The sequence below is a fragment of the Falco naumanni genome, chromosome 11, assembly GCF_017639655.2.
Source record: "Falco naumanni isolate bFalNau1 chromosome 11, bFalNau1.pat, whole genome shotgun sequence".
In the NCBI taxonomy this organism is placed as follows: domain Eukaryota; kingdom Metazoa; phylum Chordata; class Aves; order Falconiformes; family Falconidae; genus Falco; species Falco naumanni.
The window spans coordinates 32,094,689-32,113,697 of NC_054064.1; the positions used below are offsets into that span (position 1 = coordinate 32,094,689).

The 19,009-nt window shown below is 39.7% G+C and overlaps 2 protein-coding genes across 11 annotated transcripts in view; one reads left to right on the top strand and one right to left on the bottom strand.

Annotated features, from left to right (window-relative positions):
* Positions 1-36: 36 nt before the first annotated feature.
* USP1 (ubiquitin specific peptidase 1) lies at positions 37-13,261 on the top strand. Of its 4 annotated transcripts, XM_040610080.1 has the most exons (9): positions 37-153; positions 433-662; positions 1,805-1,928; positions 2,254-2,361; positions 2,840-3,000; positions 3,490-4,193; positions 5,325-5,489; positions 6,643-6,844; positions 11,676-13,261. In XM_040610080.1, exons 2-9 carry the CDS (start codon positions 493-495, stop codon positions 12,403-12,405), a joined length of 2,364 nt encoding a protein of 787 aa, XP_040466014.1. In that variant the 5' UTR covers positions 37-153; positions 433-492; the 3' UTR covers positions 12,406-13,261. The 4 variants fall into 4 exon arrangements, with proteins under 4 accessions (XP_040466014.1, XP_040466017.1, XP_040466015.1 ...); XM_040610083.1 differs by lacking the exon at positions 433-662 and having other exon boundaries at positions 43-153; XM_040610081.1 differs by lacking the exon at positions 37-153 and having other exon boundaries at positions 323-662.
* Positions 13,262-16,388: 3,127 nt separating this feature from the next.
* Positions 16,389-19,009, bottom strand: part of DOCK7 (dedicator of cytokinesis 7) — a 107,006-nt gene continuing 104,385 nt past the window's right edge. For all 7 annotated transcript variants that reach the window (XM_040610069.1, XM_040610068.1, XM_040610067.1 and 4 more), the window contains 2 exons: positions 18,516-18,683; positions 16,389-16,900 (listed from right to left, as the gene is read on the bottom strand). In XM_040610069.1, coding sequence (XP_040466003.1) covers positions 16,858-16,900; positions 18,516-18,683 — 211 coding nt within the window. In that variant the 3' untranslated portion in view covers positions 16,389-16,857. The remainder of the gene's footprint in view (positions 16,901-18,515; positions 18,684-19,009) is intronic.

The window sequence follows — 19,009 nt, forward strand, 5'->3', positions numbered from 1 at the left end:
CCCGGGCGCGGGGAGGGGTGAGGGCGCGGGTCCTGGCGGCGCGGAAAACGCGCCAAGTTTCCCGTGGTGGGGAGAGCGGCGCCGGGGCGCCCCGCGGTCTCCATGGCAACTGGCGGGCGGCGGCGGCGGCCCGCGCCGTGCCACCATGTAGCGGTGAGGAGAGGCGGCCCTGCCGCGGCCGCCATCGGCTGCCCGGGGCCCGCCGCGCTGTCGCCGCCGGCGGGCGAGCGGCCTCCCGGGCGGGCGGGACCGTGAGGGCGGGCGGCGCGGGGCCGGGCCGGGCCGGGCGGGAGGCCGCGCTGCCGCGGGGCGGGGGCGGCTGTCAGAGCCCGGGGCGGGGGGCTGCGGGGCCGCGCTCCGCTCCCGCTTCCTCCCCCCGCGCAAAGTAAACGGCGACTCGCGTGTGTGTGTGTGTGTGCGTGTGTGTGCCAGGTGTGAGCGCCCAGCGCAGCCTCCCGGCCGGGCCGGCCGCGCCCCCGCGCCCCAGGAAAGATGCCCGGGGTCTTGCCGAGTGACAGCGCCGGGCCCGCCAGAGGCAGCCCTTCGAAGAAGAACAGGCTTTCGCTGAAGCTCTTCCAAAAAAAGGAAGCGAAAAGAGCGCTGGATTTTACAGAGTCCCAGGAAAATGAGCAAAAGGGTTCGGAGTTCAGAGGCGCTGAGATGTATGTAAGAGTTCCGCTCTGGATAAGCGTTTCTGGCGAGTTGTGAAGGTAGCCCGGTAGCCCAGCGGGCCTCTGGTGTAAGGGGCAAACACGGCTGGCCCGACCACTCTAAGCCGTGTGTTCGTGCATCGCTGCGTGCCTCGGCGCGTACGCAGTAAACACTGCAGCAAGTTAATCAAACCAAACTAGCTATTTGCTGCAGTAAATTTCTATAACTATTCTAAGAAAACAACTTTGCCACGCTATGGACTTTTAGTTGATACAGACTTTTCGATAACTTGATGAAGTTTACGCTGTTCAAAGTTAATATAAATAAGGTAGTTACTGGGATGCTGCTTTGTTTAAAGTATGTCAAAATGTAGGCTTTTACAAAATTGAGTTTTAATGAAAAAACATTTAGTTTTAAAGGTTATTTCTGCTGGAAGGAAAAGAATTGATTGCGTTGCTTACTGTAGCTCATTAGGGTGTTTCAAGCCCTGAGCAAATCTGTCAACTCATTTCATTGCAGGTAGTGAGGAAATTTAAGTGGGAAAAAGAAAAATTGCTTTATCATGGTCAGTTACAAATGTGTTGAAGCCTAAGATTTGGTTCTGTTGTGTCAGTATGGTGCATTAATCGCTGTATATAATGTGCCAGGTTCATTGGTTCTTTTTTTTTTTTTTAAATCTTTTCTGTGTTTATCCTTTTGGTTTGCATCCAGAAATGAAGTGGGAATCTGGAGGAGGCGACAGTAACAGAAAATATGTGCTAGACATGTTTTTCTTAGTCCTGCCTTTGGAATGAACAAAGAATATGAAAAAGTATTTTAAAGAGAACTTTTTTGATTCCTTAAATTGGTCTCCTGATAAGTTTTGAAAACTATTGGAACGAAGAGCAGCTTTGCCTGCTTCTTTATAAACCCGTCTCTTTTTGTGTAGGTTGCTGAAGGGAAGTGTTACAGCCTGTGTTTGAGTGCCTAGAGTAGCCATATGAACACTCTCAAACACTCCTGACATGGTTTTGATCTGTATATATTAATCATTAGTGCTGTAAGCTAGCTCCGAGATGGTGGATGGCCAGAAGAGAGATGGGCATGCATACCAGAAAGTAGTTTTCAAAAATTGTCTCTTACGTGCTGTTTTCCTGTTTTCTTTGTTTAATAGTGATCAGGTTGTTCCTGCAGCACAGCTTCCCTCGCTCGTTAGCTGTGAGAAAAAAGACAACATGTTGCCTTTTGTGGGCTTGAACAACCTGGGTAACACTTGTTACCTTAACAGCGTACTTCAGGTAAGGTCATGTTCAGGGTGCCTCAAAAGGGTGATCTTACTTGGTTACACGCAAATGGATGAGATTTGTAGTTTGATAGTACACAGATGTCTGGATGTAGTATGAAGGGAATCTAATTACAGCAGGGGAAAAAAGATGATACTGCAGGAAATGTGGGCACCGCAGGTTGCCTTGACTGGGTAATTATTCAATTTACATACTCTGGGTACCTCCCTGCTATGAACAGTCCTGCATTTTTGTGTGCTGTGCAGTAGCCTTGGGAGATGCAAAGCAACGTGGATATGTACGTGGAGTAACTTCTTACTTTACCAACTGTTGCTTTCAGGTATTATATTTTTGTCCTGGTTTTAAAACTGGAGTAAAACATTTATATAACATCATTTCAAAGAAGAAAGAAACTTTGAAGGATGAAGGAGAGCAAAAGACAGAAAAGGTAATGTATCTCACTACATTCCTTCACTTGTAATTTTGCAAGTGAGGCTGCGTGCCAGGAGTGTAATGAAAATTTGACTATATTGTTTTCTACAGTGCTATTTTGGGTAAAGATAACATTTGAGTTGTTTTGAACTTGTGTTCAGAGTGTCTTTAAACTTGTAAGCACAGTTCGTTGACAGAAGAAATTCAAGAAGATATCTCACTGTGCTTCTGATGTTAAGATAATTATAATACAGTACTTTCTGTGGATGGACATTGGAGTTTGGGTTTTTAAAATGATGGCTAGTCTAGCTTTTGTATTTGTTTTCTACTGGCAAAAGAACAATATATTGCCTGAAACCTGCTTCCTATTAGCAAACAAAAAAAATCAGTAAATGTCTGTGAGAAAACTAAGTGAGTGCAGGAGAGAAAAAGCTTTAACTTGTCGTACAGACGAAACTGCAAGTATGTTTATTCTTTCTATATTGTTATTACAGGGAAATTGTAAAGAAGATCCACTGGCAAGTTATGAACTAATCTGCAGTTTGCACTCATTGATTCTTTCAGTCGAGCAGCTTCAAGCCAGCTTTCTCTTAAATCCAGAAAAATACACAGATGAACTTGCTACTCAGCCACGAAGGCTACTAAATACCCTTAGGTACAAATTAACTTAAATACGTTGTCAGAATTTCCACCTGAAGTTTTGAGGTCATTATCATTGCACAGCATTAGACACTCGTGGAAGGTAGATTGTCTTACTTTCTGTAACAACGGCCCGAATTTAAGTTTTTCATGTTTATTGTAACCTCCATGATACCATAAACTTGAAAGGAAATTTTCATTAAAAAAAAAATATATATTGTTAAATCCAGCAGTGGATTTAAAACAGTACTTAGCCTTACATATGTACATTTTCTCTTTGACCTGAGAGGGACTGCTGCTGTGTTGCAATTAAACGTGTGTTCAAATGCGTAAGGCTGTAGCCACCTTCCCATGGCTCTCTGTGACAGAGCGGACTCCTCTCTAGGCCTGGAGAGGATCCTCCCCTGATTTTATATTTTAACCCCCTCATTTAAATAGAAATTATGTTAGCCAGTAAGCAGAGAGTAACTAGTCTTCATTGTTTTGCTCGTTTACTTTTTAATAGAGAGCTCAACCCTATGTATGAAGGCTACTTGCAGCACGATGCCCAGGAAGTTCTGCAGTGTATCCTGGGTAACATTCAAGAAACATGTCAGCTACTGAAGAAGGAAGAATTGAACAAACTGCCCATGGAAGAGCCTACAGCTCAACTCGAGGAAAAACTTAATCAAAATACTGAAAGCAATGGAACTGGCAACCCTGCTGAGGAGGAGGAGAATGTACCTAGTAGCCACATTGGAGACCTGGCTGAAGACAAGCTACTGAAAGGAAATGGGAAAAGAAAAAGTGACGCTGAGGGTGGCAACGTAAAGAAAAAATCCAAAGTATCGAAAGAGCAAATTGCAGCAGAAGAAAATCAAAGACAAACCAGGTCAAAGAGAAAAGCAACAGGAGAAAAGTTAGAAAATCAAACTGATGCCATTGCCAAGTGTTCCAGTGAAAATGAGAGTGCAAAGCCAACACAGAAGAAGTCACGGCTTAGATTAAACTGGTTAAAATCTTCATGCAAACAGCCTAGTATCCTCTCTAAATTTTATAGTCTAGGAAAGTTAACTACAAACTTGGGATCCAAAGACCCAGGGAAAGAATATGACGACGGTGAGCTTGAAGAGTCATCTGTAAAGTGCGAAAATGGTAACAATATTAAAGAATACCATGAACCAGCGTCTCCCGTGGAAAGCCATAATGAAAAAGAACCAAAAAAGGAAGGTTGGTGAACAAGTGTATGGGATTAAAGATACTATGAATAACAAATCACTATGCGTGGGAAGTCAGCCTGCAGACTGCATAGCCAACAGAGCACTCTAATTACAAAACTACATTTTCAGGAATTGAAAATGATTTTTATAAAAGAGAATTGATTTTTATACGTGTTTGTAATTGTTTTTTTAAATATCTTGACCTGTTCAGCTTAGATCTTAAGGAGTATTTCTCTAGCATTATGTAATCATTTTACAATATAAAAAAGCAGTATATTACCAGGTTTGTATTACTGCGACTACTTGTCATATGTAGAAATAGCAAGTGGATTCCAGATGTAAAGGAAGATTACTCAGGAGCAAACAGAATCAAACCCCATTGGCTATGGCTGCCTGTCTCAAGTCTTTACAAACAGTATCCTCCCCTCCCTGTCCTCTAGTCCTTCCATGTTTCCAGCCTTCCCAAGAACTAGGAAAGACACCAGATGTATTATATATGCTAATTGGCTGGCAGGTATGGATTTTGTTGTCAATGAAGATACCTGTTGAGGGAAGGGCCTTGCTATGGATTTGGTACTTACTAATTTGGAAGTTTATGATTCACCTGCCAGTTTTTATAAAAAATTGAAGGCATGCAGAATCTGTTGAGATTGTATTTCTTCAGCAGATGTGACTAAAATTGGCCAACAAGTTTAGAAAGTATTGGAGGAGAGAACTGAGAATACATAGGAACCAGATGAAAACACAAGTGTGATGCTCCATAAGGAGGCCGACAGTCCATGCTAAGAAGGAAGTGCATTGATGACAGATTTTTCCAGTATGTGACACCATCACACTTCAAGTTTAAAAGAAGAACCTAACCTTTAAACAGAATTTGAAATTTGAGGGCCAAAAGAAAGAGGCTTCCTATTTAGGTAGAAGTAGATGATACTGTGAAAATTTAATGCGATAAGCAGCCCTTGTCATCTTTTTTTTTTTTTCTTTTTTTTCCTCTTCTTTTTTTTTTGTTATTCCTGTTTGGAATCCCTATAAGGCAATGTCTGTAACAGGGTGATTTTCCAAGGATAGCCAGGTTCTGAAGTGTCTTTGGAGTAAAATGCATCTTGATAAGTGATCTGGCGTATACTTTCTCTATGTACAGAGCTGGCTGCTTTTGAACTAGTGGAGAAGCTGTTCCAGGGCCAGTTAGTACTGAGAACAAGATGCTTGGAGTGCGAGTGCTTTACTGAAAGAAGAGAAGATTTTCAGGACATCAGTGTTCCAGTGCAAGAAGATGAACTTTCTAAAACTGAAGAAAGTTCTGAAAGTAAGTAATTATTAAGAAGAATGGTGGTGTTTGTTTCTGCTTCCACTGAGGAAGGACAGTGCCATTGTTATCAAGGAACAACTGCTCCTGTTTGTGGTAGTTAAAATTAGAGGCTGTTCTGTGATCTCTTGTCCTGATTAACTTTAGACTTTGGAAACACAGGGCTGAAATGTAGACAGGTCCAGATAGTATTAAAATTGTTTCAGATCTCAACACATAACATGGACTTACTTACATTCCTTTACTGATGTATGTGTTTTCCTGCTTACAAATACTTATCTTCTCTGATTTGGGTCTTCTCTTTCTTCCTGGATAAGAAATTCTGCATTTTCTTAATTTTATAAGAAATATCTGCATTTTTGTCTCAAAAATAAAAGAAATTAGAATGCAGATTTTTTTTTTTATTATTCATTTGCTGTAAAAAATTGTTGGGTTTTTTTTCAGTGTTTCAGACTGTTGTTACTTCAATAGCATTTGTTTTATATTTGTAAATGTTAGTCCCCTGGTATCTTTCACAAATTCTGGTGATCTATATATAGTTTTTAGTTACTTTCAAAAGTAAGCATGGCAACAATATATTTTGAAGTTCAGAAGTTTAAGGAAAACAATTTTAGTTCCCGTGGACTTAATTTGGAGCTGCTTTTTGTATTTTTGCTGCCCCATCCCGTTTTCCCGAAGGACTTCAGTGTGAAGTGTGTGTGGTGGCATTCGTATGTGAAATGCTACCGGCACTGTAGGTGATCTTGTCATCAGCAGTGTGAAGCTGTCAGGGGATGGAAAATGTGAAAAGTGAAAGGGCACTTTCTGGTGATTTTGGAGGTTTGCCTTAATGAGTGAAACTCTGGTCTCAAATACATGCAGCCAGTTTCTGGACGTGGCAACAGAATTAGTAGGTGATCTGAACACAAGCTTTGGGAAAACCATAGATTTTGAGTAATAATATTCATTAAGTGATATTTTTATCACTTCCTGAAATGATTCAAAGATTTGCATACACCTTCTATTTCTTACATGTTGAGTGTTCTTTACAGCATTGACAGTTGTTTTTGAACATGCCTTAACTTGACATATTTTGTTTTGTTGTTATTCTGTTGGGGTGCATTGGAAACGTGAATAATAGCTTATCTGTGAATGTAATGATTCTCTTTTATAGTTTCTCCAGAGCCAAAACCAGAAATGAAGACTCTTAAATGGGCAATTTCGCAGTTTGCGTCAGTGGAAAGGATTGTGGGAGAGGATAAATATTTCTGCGAAAACTGCCATCATTACACAGAAGCAGAACGCAGCCTTTTATTCGATAAAATGCCTGAAGTTATAACAATTCATTTGAAGTGCTTTGCTGCTAGTGGCTTAGAGTGAGTATGCAGATTGACTATATTACGAAACAGTGTGCTGAAGGAAGGGAAGTCTTACCAGAAGAGATGAAAATATTGTAATTTTTCCAAAAGCGAAAGCAGATTTCTAGGTTGAAATTAACTTAAATCAGTGGGACACAGCCCCTGATTTCATAAAGGATTTCTGTTGTTACCAGTAGTGGCAGAAATTACAAATCTACTTTCAGGAGACTTCTTAACAAAAATTGTTTTACCTATATTCTTACAACAGCCTGATGTCCTGATGTTTCTTTAAAGTGTTTACTTTTTGTATCACCTGTCTGTGTGAGTTTAGAGGCAGGTTTAAGTACTTTAGCGGAACAAGTAATGAGAAAAAATATGAATTTTACGGTCATATGATCATAGCTAGTAGCACTTTGGTCTCTAACTGAATGTGAGTACTAAAATTTGGAAAAAATCAGGAGATAAACGTTTTAAAGGGTTAACACATTACAAAAATTGATCAATTCCTTTAAAAATAAATAATGTCAACATTATTGATGTTCAACTACTAAGCAATCAGTTTGATGTTATATACTGTGGAAAACCTTATTTTTTTAAAGATTATTCTTATGAGGGTGTTCTATATTTTTTTTTTTTTCTTCCATACTTAGGAATTTAGGGATTTTCTTTGGGAGGGGGAAAAACACCCCAAACAAAATACCTGTCCCTATGGTACTGTACACAAATGAAACAATGCCATGACAATTTAAGCACAGCATTGTGTAGTAAACTATTTATCCACTGATGTTCAAATAATGAAAAATGACAGAAGGCTTCATCAGGAAAAACTTCTTAAAACTATAAAATACTCCCCCAGATCCGTTAGAAAATTGTCACACCATTAATTGCATTTTTGAGAGCAACTGCACAATTTTAGTAACATTTGCAGACTTGGCCTGTATTTTCAACCTCTCCTGGTATTCACTAAAATGTGACTTTTGCTACCTGCAATACTTTGCTGGATGCAGCAAAAGAATATAAACTTGTGTTGGTGTCAGCATCCCACTAGCTGGCACCTGTGCTGGAGAGCTGAGCACGCTTCTGTGCTGCAGCTTGTGTTTCACAACCTGATGGTAGGCGTAGCTCCCAGGTGTTACTTTGGGATGTGCAGGAAGTTACTTGGGCACAAACTAGTTCGGCCTTTTATCCACCAAGTTGCCTGTGCTTTGCCTTTCCCTGTTAGTTGGCCTGAGAGCTTCAGAGCCACCTTGCCAGTAGGAAGTGTAATGCATGAAGTCTTCTGTGGGTATTTGTCCCCCCAGTATTGTAGAACTGGAAAGTGTACAGGGGCCTCTGGCAGTATACAGATACCAGATATTAACTGACAGATGATTTGTCAGAGGATGCTCTGTAAGCAAATGCTGGTGACTGTGGTCAATATAAATAAATAAGATTTGTAAAGTAACTAGTGTAAAGGATTACATAAAGACACTTTTACATGTAGTTTGCCAAGGTTAAAACTAGAATTCTCACTCTGGCTGGTTTTAGTATTTGGTTTTAGGACTATCTAAGTTTCTGACAAAGTAGAAAGGAAGCTTAATCTGTCTCTGCAATGTCTGCTAACTTCTTTTCATGCAAGTTTAGGGTCATAATATACAAAATTGTCTTTTCATTGTTCTGCGTATTATTTGACTGTCACAACAAGTCAGAGAAAAAGTTGCACACTTCTTAAAAATCCTGATGCTATTGTTGAGCAGCCCTTGGTGTGAGATGGTATTCTGGTATGATTACAGGCCAATCAAAAAACCACAACCTGAGATTGTTCACCTGAAAGGAACCCTGAATATTGCCTTCAGTGTAATTCTACAGCTGCTACTTTTTTGTCTCTGTGAGGAAGTACTTGCAGCTTGTAGGGTAACCAGCCACCTCCTGAATCACTTACCTCTTCTGTCCTAGCAATCGTCAGGTCCTTGCTCCAAAATACTCAGACCTATATCCGAGTCAGACTGAATCCAGTCTCTTCTGTTCCTTATGTGTCCTCTGAACCATGTCATACATTTTCTGCCAAGTGCTAGCTGCCAGAGATTAAGGAAGTAAGAGTGGAAAAATCAGATGTAGAATTGGAGTCTGTGGTGAAGCTGAAACTGCTTAGAAGATGGTTTCCTGGTTTTTTGGCTTGGACATTTTATCTTGGGCAAAACCATGTCATTTCTAAACATCTTGATTTGGAGTAGTAAAGCACAGATGCAAATCAAGTTGGGAGGAGCAGAGGCTTGTGAGCCAAAACACTGGCTTACTCCATAGTATCCAGAGTCACTCTTATGGTGGTGGTTGAACAGTAAGCTTTGATGGAACTTCCCCCCAGTTGACTTACATAAACTTGTAACCTTTACCGTGAAACTACTATGCATTTCATATGTGAGATGGCAGTGGTTTGCCCTAAAAGTAATGAGACTGTTTCTCTAACTTAAACTAAGATTTTTAAATTAAGAGTCTTCATACAACTTCTCTCAGTGCCCATGTAAATTTTGAAATCTTGTCTTCTCAGTTGTGCTCTACTGAGTTTTCTGATGACTGAGTTTGAAATAAATGAAGAGAAATGTAGCAGAGGGAAATGGTAATGTAAATATTTTCAGTTAGTAGGGATTTGCTTCATCTTTGCTAGATGCTGGCTTGCAGAGTGTTTGTTTTTTTTAAATAAAGCAGCCAGTGTGAAAATCTACTTGCCTGGGGATGAGTAATTGTCTTTGGCAAGTCTGTGTGTGTGTGGAAAAACGCTAGGCCATATGTGCTCAGAATGTGAACCTATTAAGAGAAACGTGTAACTGGTAACATCTAATTAAGCATTTCCACTATATAAATTTAACAATTGGTGAGAAAACTAGATTTTTGTCTTGAAGTGGTATCAGGTAAGAGCAGGTGATTGGTTTGTTTGTTCGTTTTTAATTTTAAAAGGCTTACTTTAGGCTTCATTACAGTCACATTTGCTGATAAGCGACAATGGTGCTTACACCGCTGGAAGTCTTTATTTGGAGTACTTCACATCCTCGTGTGTTAAAAGCATTGCAGTTAAATAGCTTAAGTCTTTAAGGGTCTATAATAACTTGAGGTGTTAATTCAGTACAGTGGGTAAAGTTCCACTAATTTATGGCCTCAAAAGATGTAGTTGCAGAAATCAAGTTTGTTGTGTATGAACTACTGTGCATCAGTGCAGATGGCAGGAGGCAGAGTACTTGGCATGCAATTTTTCTGTCTTCAGATTCTTATCATTAAGAAGAACAAAAAGCTAATAGGAAAAGATTTCCTCTCTTATTTCCTCCTCTCCAAATCTTTCTGATGCTGGATCTCATTCAGAAGAAAGGTAGAGCCTGTTTTTTAATGTTTTATGTTAATATGATTGTCTTAGTGTGATTGAGTGGAACTGGATTTCTGATCTAGAGTATCAGCAAGCAGTTTCTCTGTTTCTTGACTCACTTCTGAATATCTCTATTTCTGGCTACTAATAATAGGGATTTTCAGAAGATTTAAGTTATATAATTTCTGATTATATGCTCTTTTGTGTTTCTTTTGGTGTAGTCAAATGTTTATGGTAAGCCTAGGTCTAAAATGAGATTTCAGTTAGACTTGAGTGACTGAGGCCATCTGTGTGTGTGTAAATGTATTTATGTTTATAAGGGTTTATGGCTGGGAATGTTAGTGAAATGTTTAGAAGCATAGCAGTCAAAACTAAACCCAGTAAAAGAAAAGTAATATTCTGTTACTGCAATTATGCTTATACTGTTACGGCATATCTACAGTTTCCTTGGGTTAAAGATAAGTTATTCTTTCTTTGTGATAAAATGCAAGTTGAGTGATAGGAGTTAGCTCTTTGGAACCCAAGTTTTACAGGGTTGGTCTTTATTCCCCTCTGTCTTTCCCTGCAACACCCTAACGGTTGAGCAAGACTGAATCACCACTGAACTCTACTAGGATCATAACATATTGTTAACTAAAGGGGCAAATTAAATTGGGCTGATGTAATATGTAAATCATGTAAGATCAGAATCATTCAAGGTGGCTGATACACAATAATGTAGAAGTTCCAACACTTGTAATGAAAGGACTTAAACTTTTCTCATTGTACATGTGTGCGCTACAAACGGAATGCTGAATATGGAGTAGTGGATGCTTTTCGGAAGTAAAGCAGCTATAGATAATTGTTTAAAAAAACCCAATAACATAGGATGGTTAATGAAGATTCCCTAGTAATAAGAAAGAGTTGGTAATTTATTAATCTTTAGCATTGGCAGTATACTGCAGTGCACAGAGATGACCTGAGAAAAATTAATTACTCAGTTTTTCTGAGTGACATTAAAACTAGTTGAAAGTAAAATAGATTTGTATGCCTTTACTTAGTTCAGAGGTTTGGAGAGAAAAAAAACCTCTCCAACCCAACCCTGTTTACTTCGACCTTGGATGCTGAAGAGTGTTTTTAATTTTTTTTTAATCTGGAATGCAGGGTGGTGTCTGGGAAGTGCAAGTATTCATGCACAGAAGCACAAATGATAACCAAACAATTCGCTAAACTCCCTTTATCGTTACCATTTAAAAATTAACTTTAGTCAATACTTCAGAAAAAGGGACTTCAAAATAAATAGTTACAAGGCTGTAAGATTTAACATAGATACTTGTAAAAATTTCTTTACTGAACAGGGGTGCCTGAGCCAGGCTCATGATAAGCAAGCTGAAAAGCGAGCAACTTCTCACATTCAAATCGCCCATGTCTTTTTAATAGAAGGAAAACATATAGAGCCAATATATGGGCTGCTTACAGTAGTGTTTATTGTCAGCTGTTGTAGCAAGAGGTTTTAACTTTCCCTTTCTCCTGAAGGTTCGATTGCTATGGTGGACTATCCAAGATAAACACTCCGTTACTGACGCCTCTCAAACTGTCTCTAGAAGAATGGAGCACAAAGCCAACCAATGACACCTATGGATTATTTGCAGTGGTAATGCACAGCGGCATTACCATTAGCAGTGGACACTACACAGCTTCTGTCAAAATTACAGATCTTAATAGCCTAGAGTTAGATAAGGGAAACTTCATCACTGACCAAATGTATGACATGATAAAACCAGAACCACTGAACGAGGAGGAGGCAAGAACTGTTACTGAAGACTACGACGATGGCGAAGTCTCTTTTAGAGTCAATGGAAACACACAGCCGGGTAAAGTTCTGAACAAAAAGAATATGGAAGCTGTCGGACTTCTTGGGGGGCAGAAGAGCAAGTCTGACTGCGACCTGTACAACAAACCTGCTAACCCCGAGAAGTTTCTTAGTGTAGTTACTGAAAACAGAAACCCCGAGTCTAGCAGTAGTAATGGAAGCCCGGAGTGCAGCACGGAACACGGTGAGCAGAATGGTGTTGCTTCCAGTGGACTAGAAAACAAAGCTTTGTATGTACTGCAGAGCCTGAAAGAGTATGAAGGGAAGTGGTTGCTTTTTGATGATTCTGAAGTGAAGGTCACAGAAGAAAAGGACTTTCTGAATTCTCTTTCTCCAACGTCGTCCTCTACATCAACTCCTTACCTACTGTTTTATAAGAAGATTGTAGAGTGATACTGTATTTTGACTGTAAATATTAGGGATTTGCATACACCTGTTGGTCTGATTTGCATCAAAACTACCTGGAAGAAATGGCTGTTTCTGAAGCTACTGGATCATCATGTTTCTGCTCTTTTTGTTCGGTGTAAGTGGCTCAACTTGAATTAACAAACCATGACATAGAACTTAACTCACATATTAACTTTTATGCTGGAGAATAGTGAAATTGCCTTTTAGAAATACCAATTTCTATAGTTCCTAAATGATGCCTACAGTACACAGTAGTGGTTTTAACACAACTCTAGGTCTCAGACATGCCTATTGTATTATTAGCTTTTTTTTTTTAATAAAAGTTATTTGTATTCATATCCTGGAGTAAATGTATATTAACTAGCAAATTTCATCAGAAGTTGTGTATTTTTGTAACTTGGGAAGTAATACTTCATATTTAGTCTTTGGGTAATCAGCGTGGTTTATTCTCCTTATCCAGTTCTATACTGCTCAGTGCAACTCGAAGCACAAGAAAAGGGTCTTGTAACCTTGTTTAGTGTATCGGAAGGAACTGAACTTAATAGAAATGTTTGAATGGTCTAATTTGCATCTTGTTGCATAGGTGTTAAATGGGCAAAGTGTAAATAGGTGTGATTAATACTTCAAAACAGAGGGAGTGTGTAGTGTAATTAAAATAATTTTGTACTTCTAAGAGTAAAGCCTTCTAATATGCATATCTGTTTGGGTGAATTTGGAACTTAGTGGTGATCTTATAACAGTTAATTTGTACTTGGAGCTCACTGAAAGGTGGGAAAACAAAAGCATTTGGCTTTGATGCTTTGTCAAGAATGTATATATGAAATAAAATTTATGATACGCATCTGAGACTACTAGATCAGACTTTTGTGTTTGGAGAGGGAAAAGCAGAAAGTGGAAGTGGTTGGGCAGTCTCACACAAAGGCTGGGAAACTGTCTTAGCGAATGGATGATTTAAAGTGCTTTAAAAAAATAACATTCACTGGTTTTTAACAAATTCTTTTACAGCATATCCTAATTCAAGCCTAATTCAAAGGCACTTGACGACTAGAGGCAAGGGGAAAGGGAAACAGATTATTGCAAAACCAAGTGATATGTTTGGCACTAAATACTAGGGATTAAAATCCCAAATCATCTATTAGATGCTAAAATGTTAATATGAGTCCTATAAACTGCAGACAATTAGAATCTTAAAGAATATGACTCAATATTACTTCTGTCATGTGATGGATGGAATGAAGTGCTGCTGCAGAGAGAGGCAAGGAAAGATATGCAAGATGTGAGTATGCCCTAGTTTTCTGGATATATGTAAACTTTTTCATATAAAAAAAAATTTATTTACAGTATAAGCCCAGGAAACCTCTACCTAGTCTATTCTGCAATACCTAGTTTTTTTACAATCTTTTACTACAATGTAGTATAAACACTGAGGTAACTCATGAGAAGTATCTTTAGTGTATTTTCAGTGTTATGGTGGACCTCTGATTTTTGTACAGGCCTTGATTTTGCAGTATATCCTAGATGATGATGTATTACTAAAATATGTTTCAGTCTAGAAAGCTTGTACTGTCAATAGAAAAACAGTGTTAAAAGCTGGACTAAATTTAGAGTTGCTTATGAACTCATGCTGAATAGATGTCTGTAGTAATTATCTTCAGCAGAGGAGAAAAATCTTGAATTACAAATAGATTAAGACCTTTCCCTCTTCCAAAGCATTGTCACCATAACAAATAATTTCATAGTCTAAACCAAAGAAATAGCTACATTTTACAAAGGAACAGTAATCTTACCTTGCAAGGGTAGCCAAATCACATTACAGAATGTTATTTTTTTACTGCCTGCAGTATGGGGTTTGCTGAATTTCAGCCTGCAAATGAAAGTTTATTTTTCCACACTTGACCCGAGACTTATCTTATTCCATTGTAGGAACAGGAAAAGTTCCAAGCAAACAAAAACGCTGCTACATTCAACAAAATACTGGCTCAGTGTAATCAAAGGAAGATCCAGCTGCCTTCCATCATGCTATACAGCTTGAGAGAAACTTTCTTTGTAGGCAGCTGAAGAGAAAACAATCAGCTGCAATACACTGAATGAGAAAACACCCACTCTTCTGGCATATGGATAGATAGGATGGGGTCAGTTTTTTGGAGACTCTAAGTAAAGCACTTGCCACCCTTCCTGAACTAGTCACTCCCCCCCGCAACTCACATCCCACAGTTCGCTGCAGTGGAAAACAAAACCTGGCTGAAATGTCCATGATGCTACACTTGAGTTTGGCACAATTGTCGAGCTCTATGTACTGGTAAGCCAGTCAGATTTATGCTGAGGTGGGGCCACCCAGTAAAATCAAAAGATATTTATACAAAGTTGGATTAAAACAGATGCTTTCCTAGCTGGAGAAACAATATACAAGGACTACTTAAATGAAGGCTTCATTCTTTCATGGCTTTTTTTTACCTTTTTCACTTCGTAAATATTTCACATGCCTCTTCATATACTTCTGCAAAGCAACGCTCTCCTTCCTTAGTGTTTGCAATAGGCCTTTGCAGTGGCTCAGGGCAGGGGGGAAGGCTTAGGTTAGAGTTGTTGGCTTTAGGCAAGAAACTCCATGCAGGCTTCCCAGTGTTATACCCTGTAACACAGGATTACTTGTGGTCACAGGAAACAGTCAGGGAGCAGCAGGCTGAGCAGAGCACAGCACATATTTATGCTACCAAAAGCACTGCCGCTGTGAAGCTGTTGAAACAAAACAGCATGGGAGAGGGAGCAAAACTTGGCAGTACCACTTGCCTGTCCCCACAGCCAGCGTGCCCTGCACCATCCCGTGGGGTACCGTCCCGCTGGAGCAGGCCATGCACCTACAGCCCGCAGGGGCTCCCACACACAGTGCCTTTCCAGCCCTGCTCAGCAGTAAGTGTACGGTATTCCTGCTACGAGCACACTGATGGTCAGCCACTAATCACTTGAAATAAGCATCAAGAATGACAAAGACCTTCCCCACCCTAAACCTTCCCTGCTGATGCACAAAGGTGCCGATGCTGCAGCTCCAGCTCTAAAATAGAAGGGGTGAACCCCAAAGAAACACCCTCAGCATCTTCTAACATACAGGAATGTGTATGTTAGAACTGAAGGTAAAAAAACAATTTCAGTTTCAAATACAAATTGGAAGTGATGATGTATAATTATTGAGATTTTAACAGCTCATGTATAAATGCCATTTTTTTCTTCTATTTTTATATACATAAAAGGTATATTTATAAAATTGAAGGTTAATATATATGTGTGTATATATGTATATGGATGCATATTTAGGTATTTATAGAGAATAAGCTTGTCTTTAATCACATACCACCTCTTCCAAGGAATCTTGTTCAATACAGAGAGGCAAAAATATAAAGGGCTAGATGTAGGAGTTGTGTACTCAGCTCCAGTAATGATGTTTCCTTGAAGTGCTGTGTTAGCCACCAAAATAACGGCTGTAAAACAGATGTTTTTCTTTACGTAAGTAACAATGCAAAGAATGCTTTCTATGTAAGCTTTTAACTTAAACTATATGAAGTCATTTTATGTTCTTTCCCCCCATGAAATTAAGTTTTTAAATTGAAAAAGGGACACAAAAAGCAGTCTAGTTGCATGTACATTGCTAAGATGAATTGCACATTCAAAATTACGAGGAGATGACTGTGCTCTTTGGACTTCCTAGCTGGTGGAAATGACCACGTACACACAGAAGTAATGCTGAAACTCCACTTCACTGGTACCAAACGAGGTGAAGTGGTAACAACACGTGCCTCCATTCTTCTGATGGCCACAGATGGATTTCTCTTTGCAGCAATTTGTACTCAGAGTTACAAAGGAAAAGGGATAATTAAAAAATCACCACTTGGTTAGGAAGTTGTTACTGTAAGACTTACCTTTCTCTGAACCTTTTTCCCAAGGATGGCGAGCTCTGAAGTCCAATGCACAGGGAATTAAAGTGTAAACATTCACATATTTAATAGTACCATCAAAATAACCATCATCACTACATTAAAAACTTCAAAAATGCATTTGCGTATGGTCCTAATATAAATTAAATATATGAACTAAATGTAAATAAATTTAACATTAGGTAATGCTATAAATAAAGGTAAATGCGTTTAGTGTACCTTTGAGTCATAAAAATGCCTTAAAAAACAGGTAAGTTTACAGCTTATCACCAACACTCTGGATACCACTGTCATGATTTTTTTTCAAACATTGATAAGTCTACATTTGACAATTCAGAATGATTTTTGGCCACTGAACACTTTGATGGAAGAAGAGGTGTGTGGGATGTCCAGGACGAAGTCCAAGTTTTATTTCACAATAAAACTTCTTTGATTCCCAGCGCTGATAACAAGGCTCTTTCTTTTCAAAACCTTAATTTTAAGTGCCATTTTATTTTGGTTTTTAACTTGTTTAGATATCCATTTTGCGAAGGCTCATCCTGCTGAAGGAGTCTCTGAGGGAGAGAAAATACAATGATGAGCTCATATTTTCATGATGAAGTAAGAAGCCTCATCAGATGATTGATTTTGTACTTGATTTCCGGTATCTCCTACAGCTGGCTACTACAAACATTAAGTCCACTGACATTAACTCATTGCTTTTCAAATGAATTGGTTTTGGGTCTGTATCTGGGATTACTCAACCGCCCAAGGTTTACCGACATGGAAGCTGATGGAAAGTTTCATTTGCACATATGTAGAGAAATGGCACTAACCATCTGCACTACTGAAATCTTAATTTAAGACTTTCAAATAAATCTCTTAAGTGGAATTTGCCTGGAATACCTGTATTAGACTCTGTGCACAGGCTGAAATTCACAAGATTAGAAAATAATTACCATGCCAAAAGCCTGGGTGGGGAAGGAAGCCCTGGTACTCCCAGCATCCCCAGTCAGTACCGGACTCCAGCAGAGAACAGCTAGCACTGAGCACATCATCTGGGGGGAGCTTAAAACATCATGAACCTGGGTCATGAGGGAAAGCCGCCTTTCCGCAGTATTCAGCAGACAGAAAAATACATCAAATTCAACTACAGAAACATCTCTAAGCACTGCTGTGTGAGCTGGGAACACTCATTTCCTTCTTCCTCCAGCGCTATGTCTTGCTCTTTTTGTAAGGTAGTTTTGCCAAGTTTCTCTCTTCACAACATTTTTATGTTTATTCGCCATTGCTCTTTACCACTGAACAACATTTACATGAGGAGAGGTTCAAAATCTGGGCTGTATTCTCCTAAACCAATGGTGTGGACGTGAGCCCAAGTCCACAGTCACACAAATCTCCTAAAGAGTCTGTTGTTAAAAGCACTGACACGATGGTCAGTGTCCTGCTCGGAGCTAACAAAGCGCCCTCCAGCAACCCCCCACCCCACTGACTGGTGTGAGCCCACGATGCCAGGGCAGTCTTGCTGGATTGCATCAGCCCACCTTGCTGACAGGGGATACAACAGGGGTTGCCAACCAAGGATTACATGGGAAGTACCTGCTGGAAAACACTTCTGTTCCTTATTCTGGGAGCCAGAACCTTGATAGAAACTTTATGTACCCAAAGTCACCCTGTGCAGCTGCAGCTGGTGCCAGAGGATTACAGTGCTATGGGCTCTGACCTGCTTCATACATTCCCTGTTTTGTGTTTTGTGTTCAGTCTTATCGCAGGTGAACAAACAGCCTGGATTCCAGTTTACTGGTCTTCCAGCATGGAGAACACCAACTATTTCTCCACCCTGCCTGCCCCTGGAGCTCCTCATCCCAGTTTTGCTGGGAATAAACAAGTGTCAAAGTCCTGCCAAACTGAGAGTGGTTTTGAATCTAAAAAGAATGGGATGCAGGATGAAAAAAAAATAATTGTCATAGATCAGGATCGAAAGGAACCATTGCAAACACCACCTACCATAACTGCTGGGAAGGGGATGTGCTCTGAAGTCAGGACAGAAGGGGAAAGGAATGGACTCAACCAAAAGAGCCACAATTGAAAACAAATAAATGTCACAGGTTCACCAGGAAGATCAGACATCCCAGTCCCGAGTTTTACACCCTCCTTATCTCTGCTGAAAGAGTAAAATCAAATATCCACCTGTGGCACGTGACCGGCAGCACTGCCTTATACAACTGTGGGATCTTTCTATTTATCAAAGGTTGGAGAGCTTCCTTTAACCGGTGATAATTCCTTTCAAGTTCTCGCTGATACTCCTTTTGGTCTGGACCAATCAGGCTCTTGTTCTTGCGCAGAGCATCTTCACATCTAGAAAACAAAAGCCCGTGAAACTTGGGCACATAAAAAAGAACCTGCTTGCTACAGAGTTGTTAATCTAATAGCACCAAAAAAATTAATTCTGTTCCTCTGGGATGACACGTAATATCCTTCTCTATCTTGTATTTTGGGTAATAAAGACTCAGTTAAACCATTTGCTGTCCATGAGGAAAGGAGAGGGTGTCATATTTCCAATTTCCATTTTACTTGTAGAGTGACAACTCCTTTTTTATTTAAATTTACTCTGTAGTTACATTCTGAAGAGAAATGAAAAGCTGATCTCCACATAGCCACTTCCAGCCCAAGAGGATTTAAAG

What these genes read in the sequence shown, in the direction of transcription:
- USP1 (XM_040610080.1), top strand. Translation starts at nt 493, where the DNA reads ATGCCCGGGGTCTTGCCGAGTGACAGCGCCGGGCCCGCCAGAGGCAGC. An exon ending in GAGAGCAAAAGACAGAAAAG is followed by an intron (nt 2,362 to 2,839) that starts GTAATGTATCTC and finishes TTGTTATTACAG; the next exon opens with GGAAATTGTAAAGAAGATCC. An exon ending in AACTGAAGAAAGTTCTGAAA is followed by an intron (nt 5,490 to 6,642) that starts GTAAGTAATTAT and finishes TCTCTTTTATAG; the next exon opens with TTTCTCCAGAGCCAAAACCA.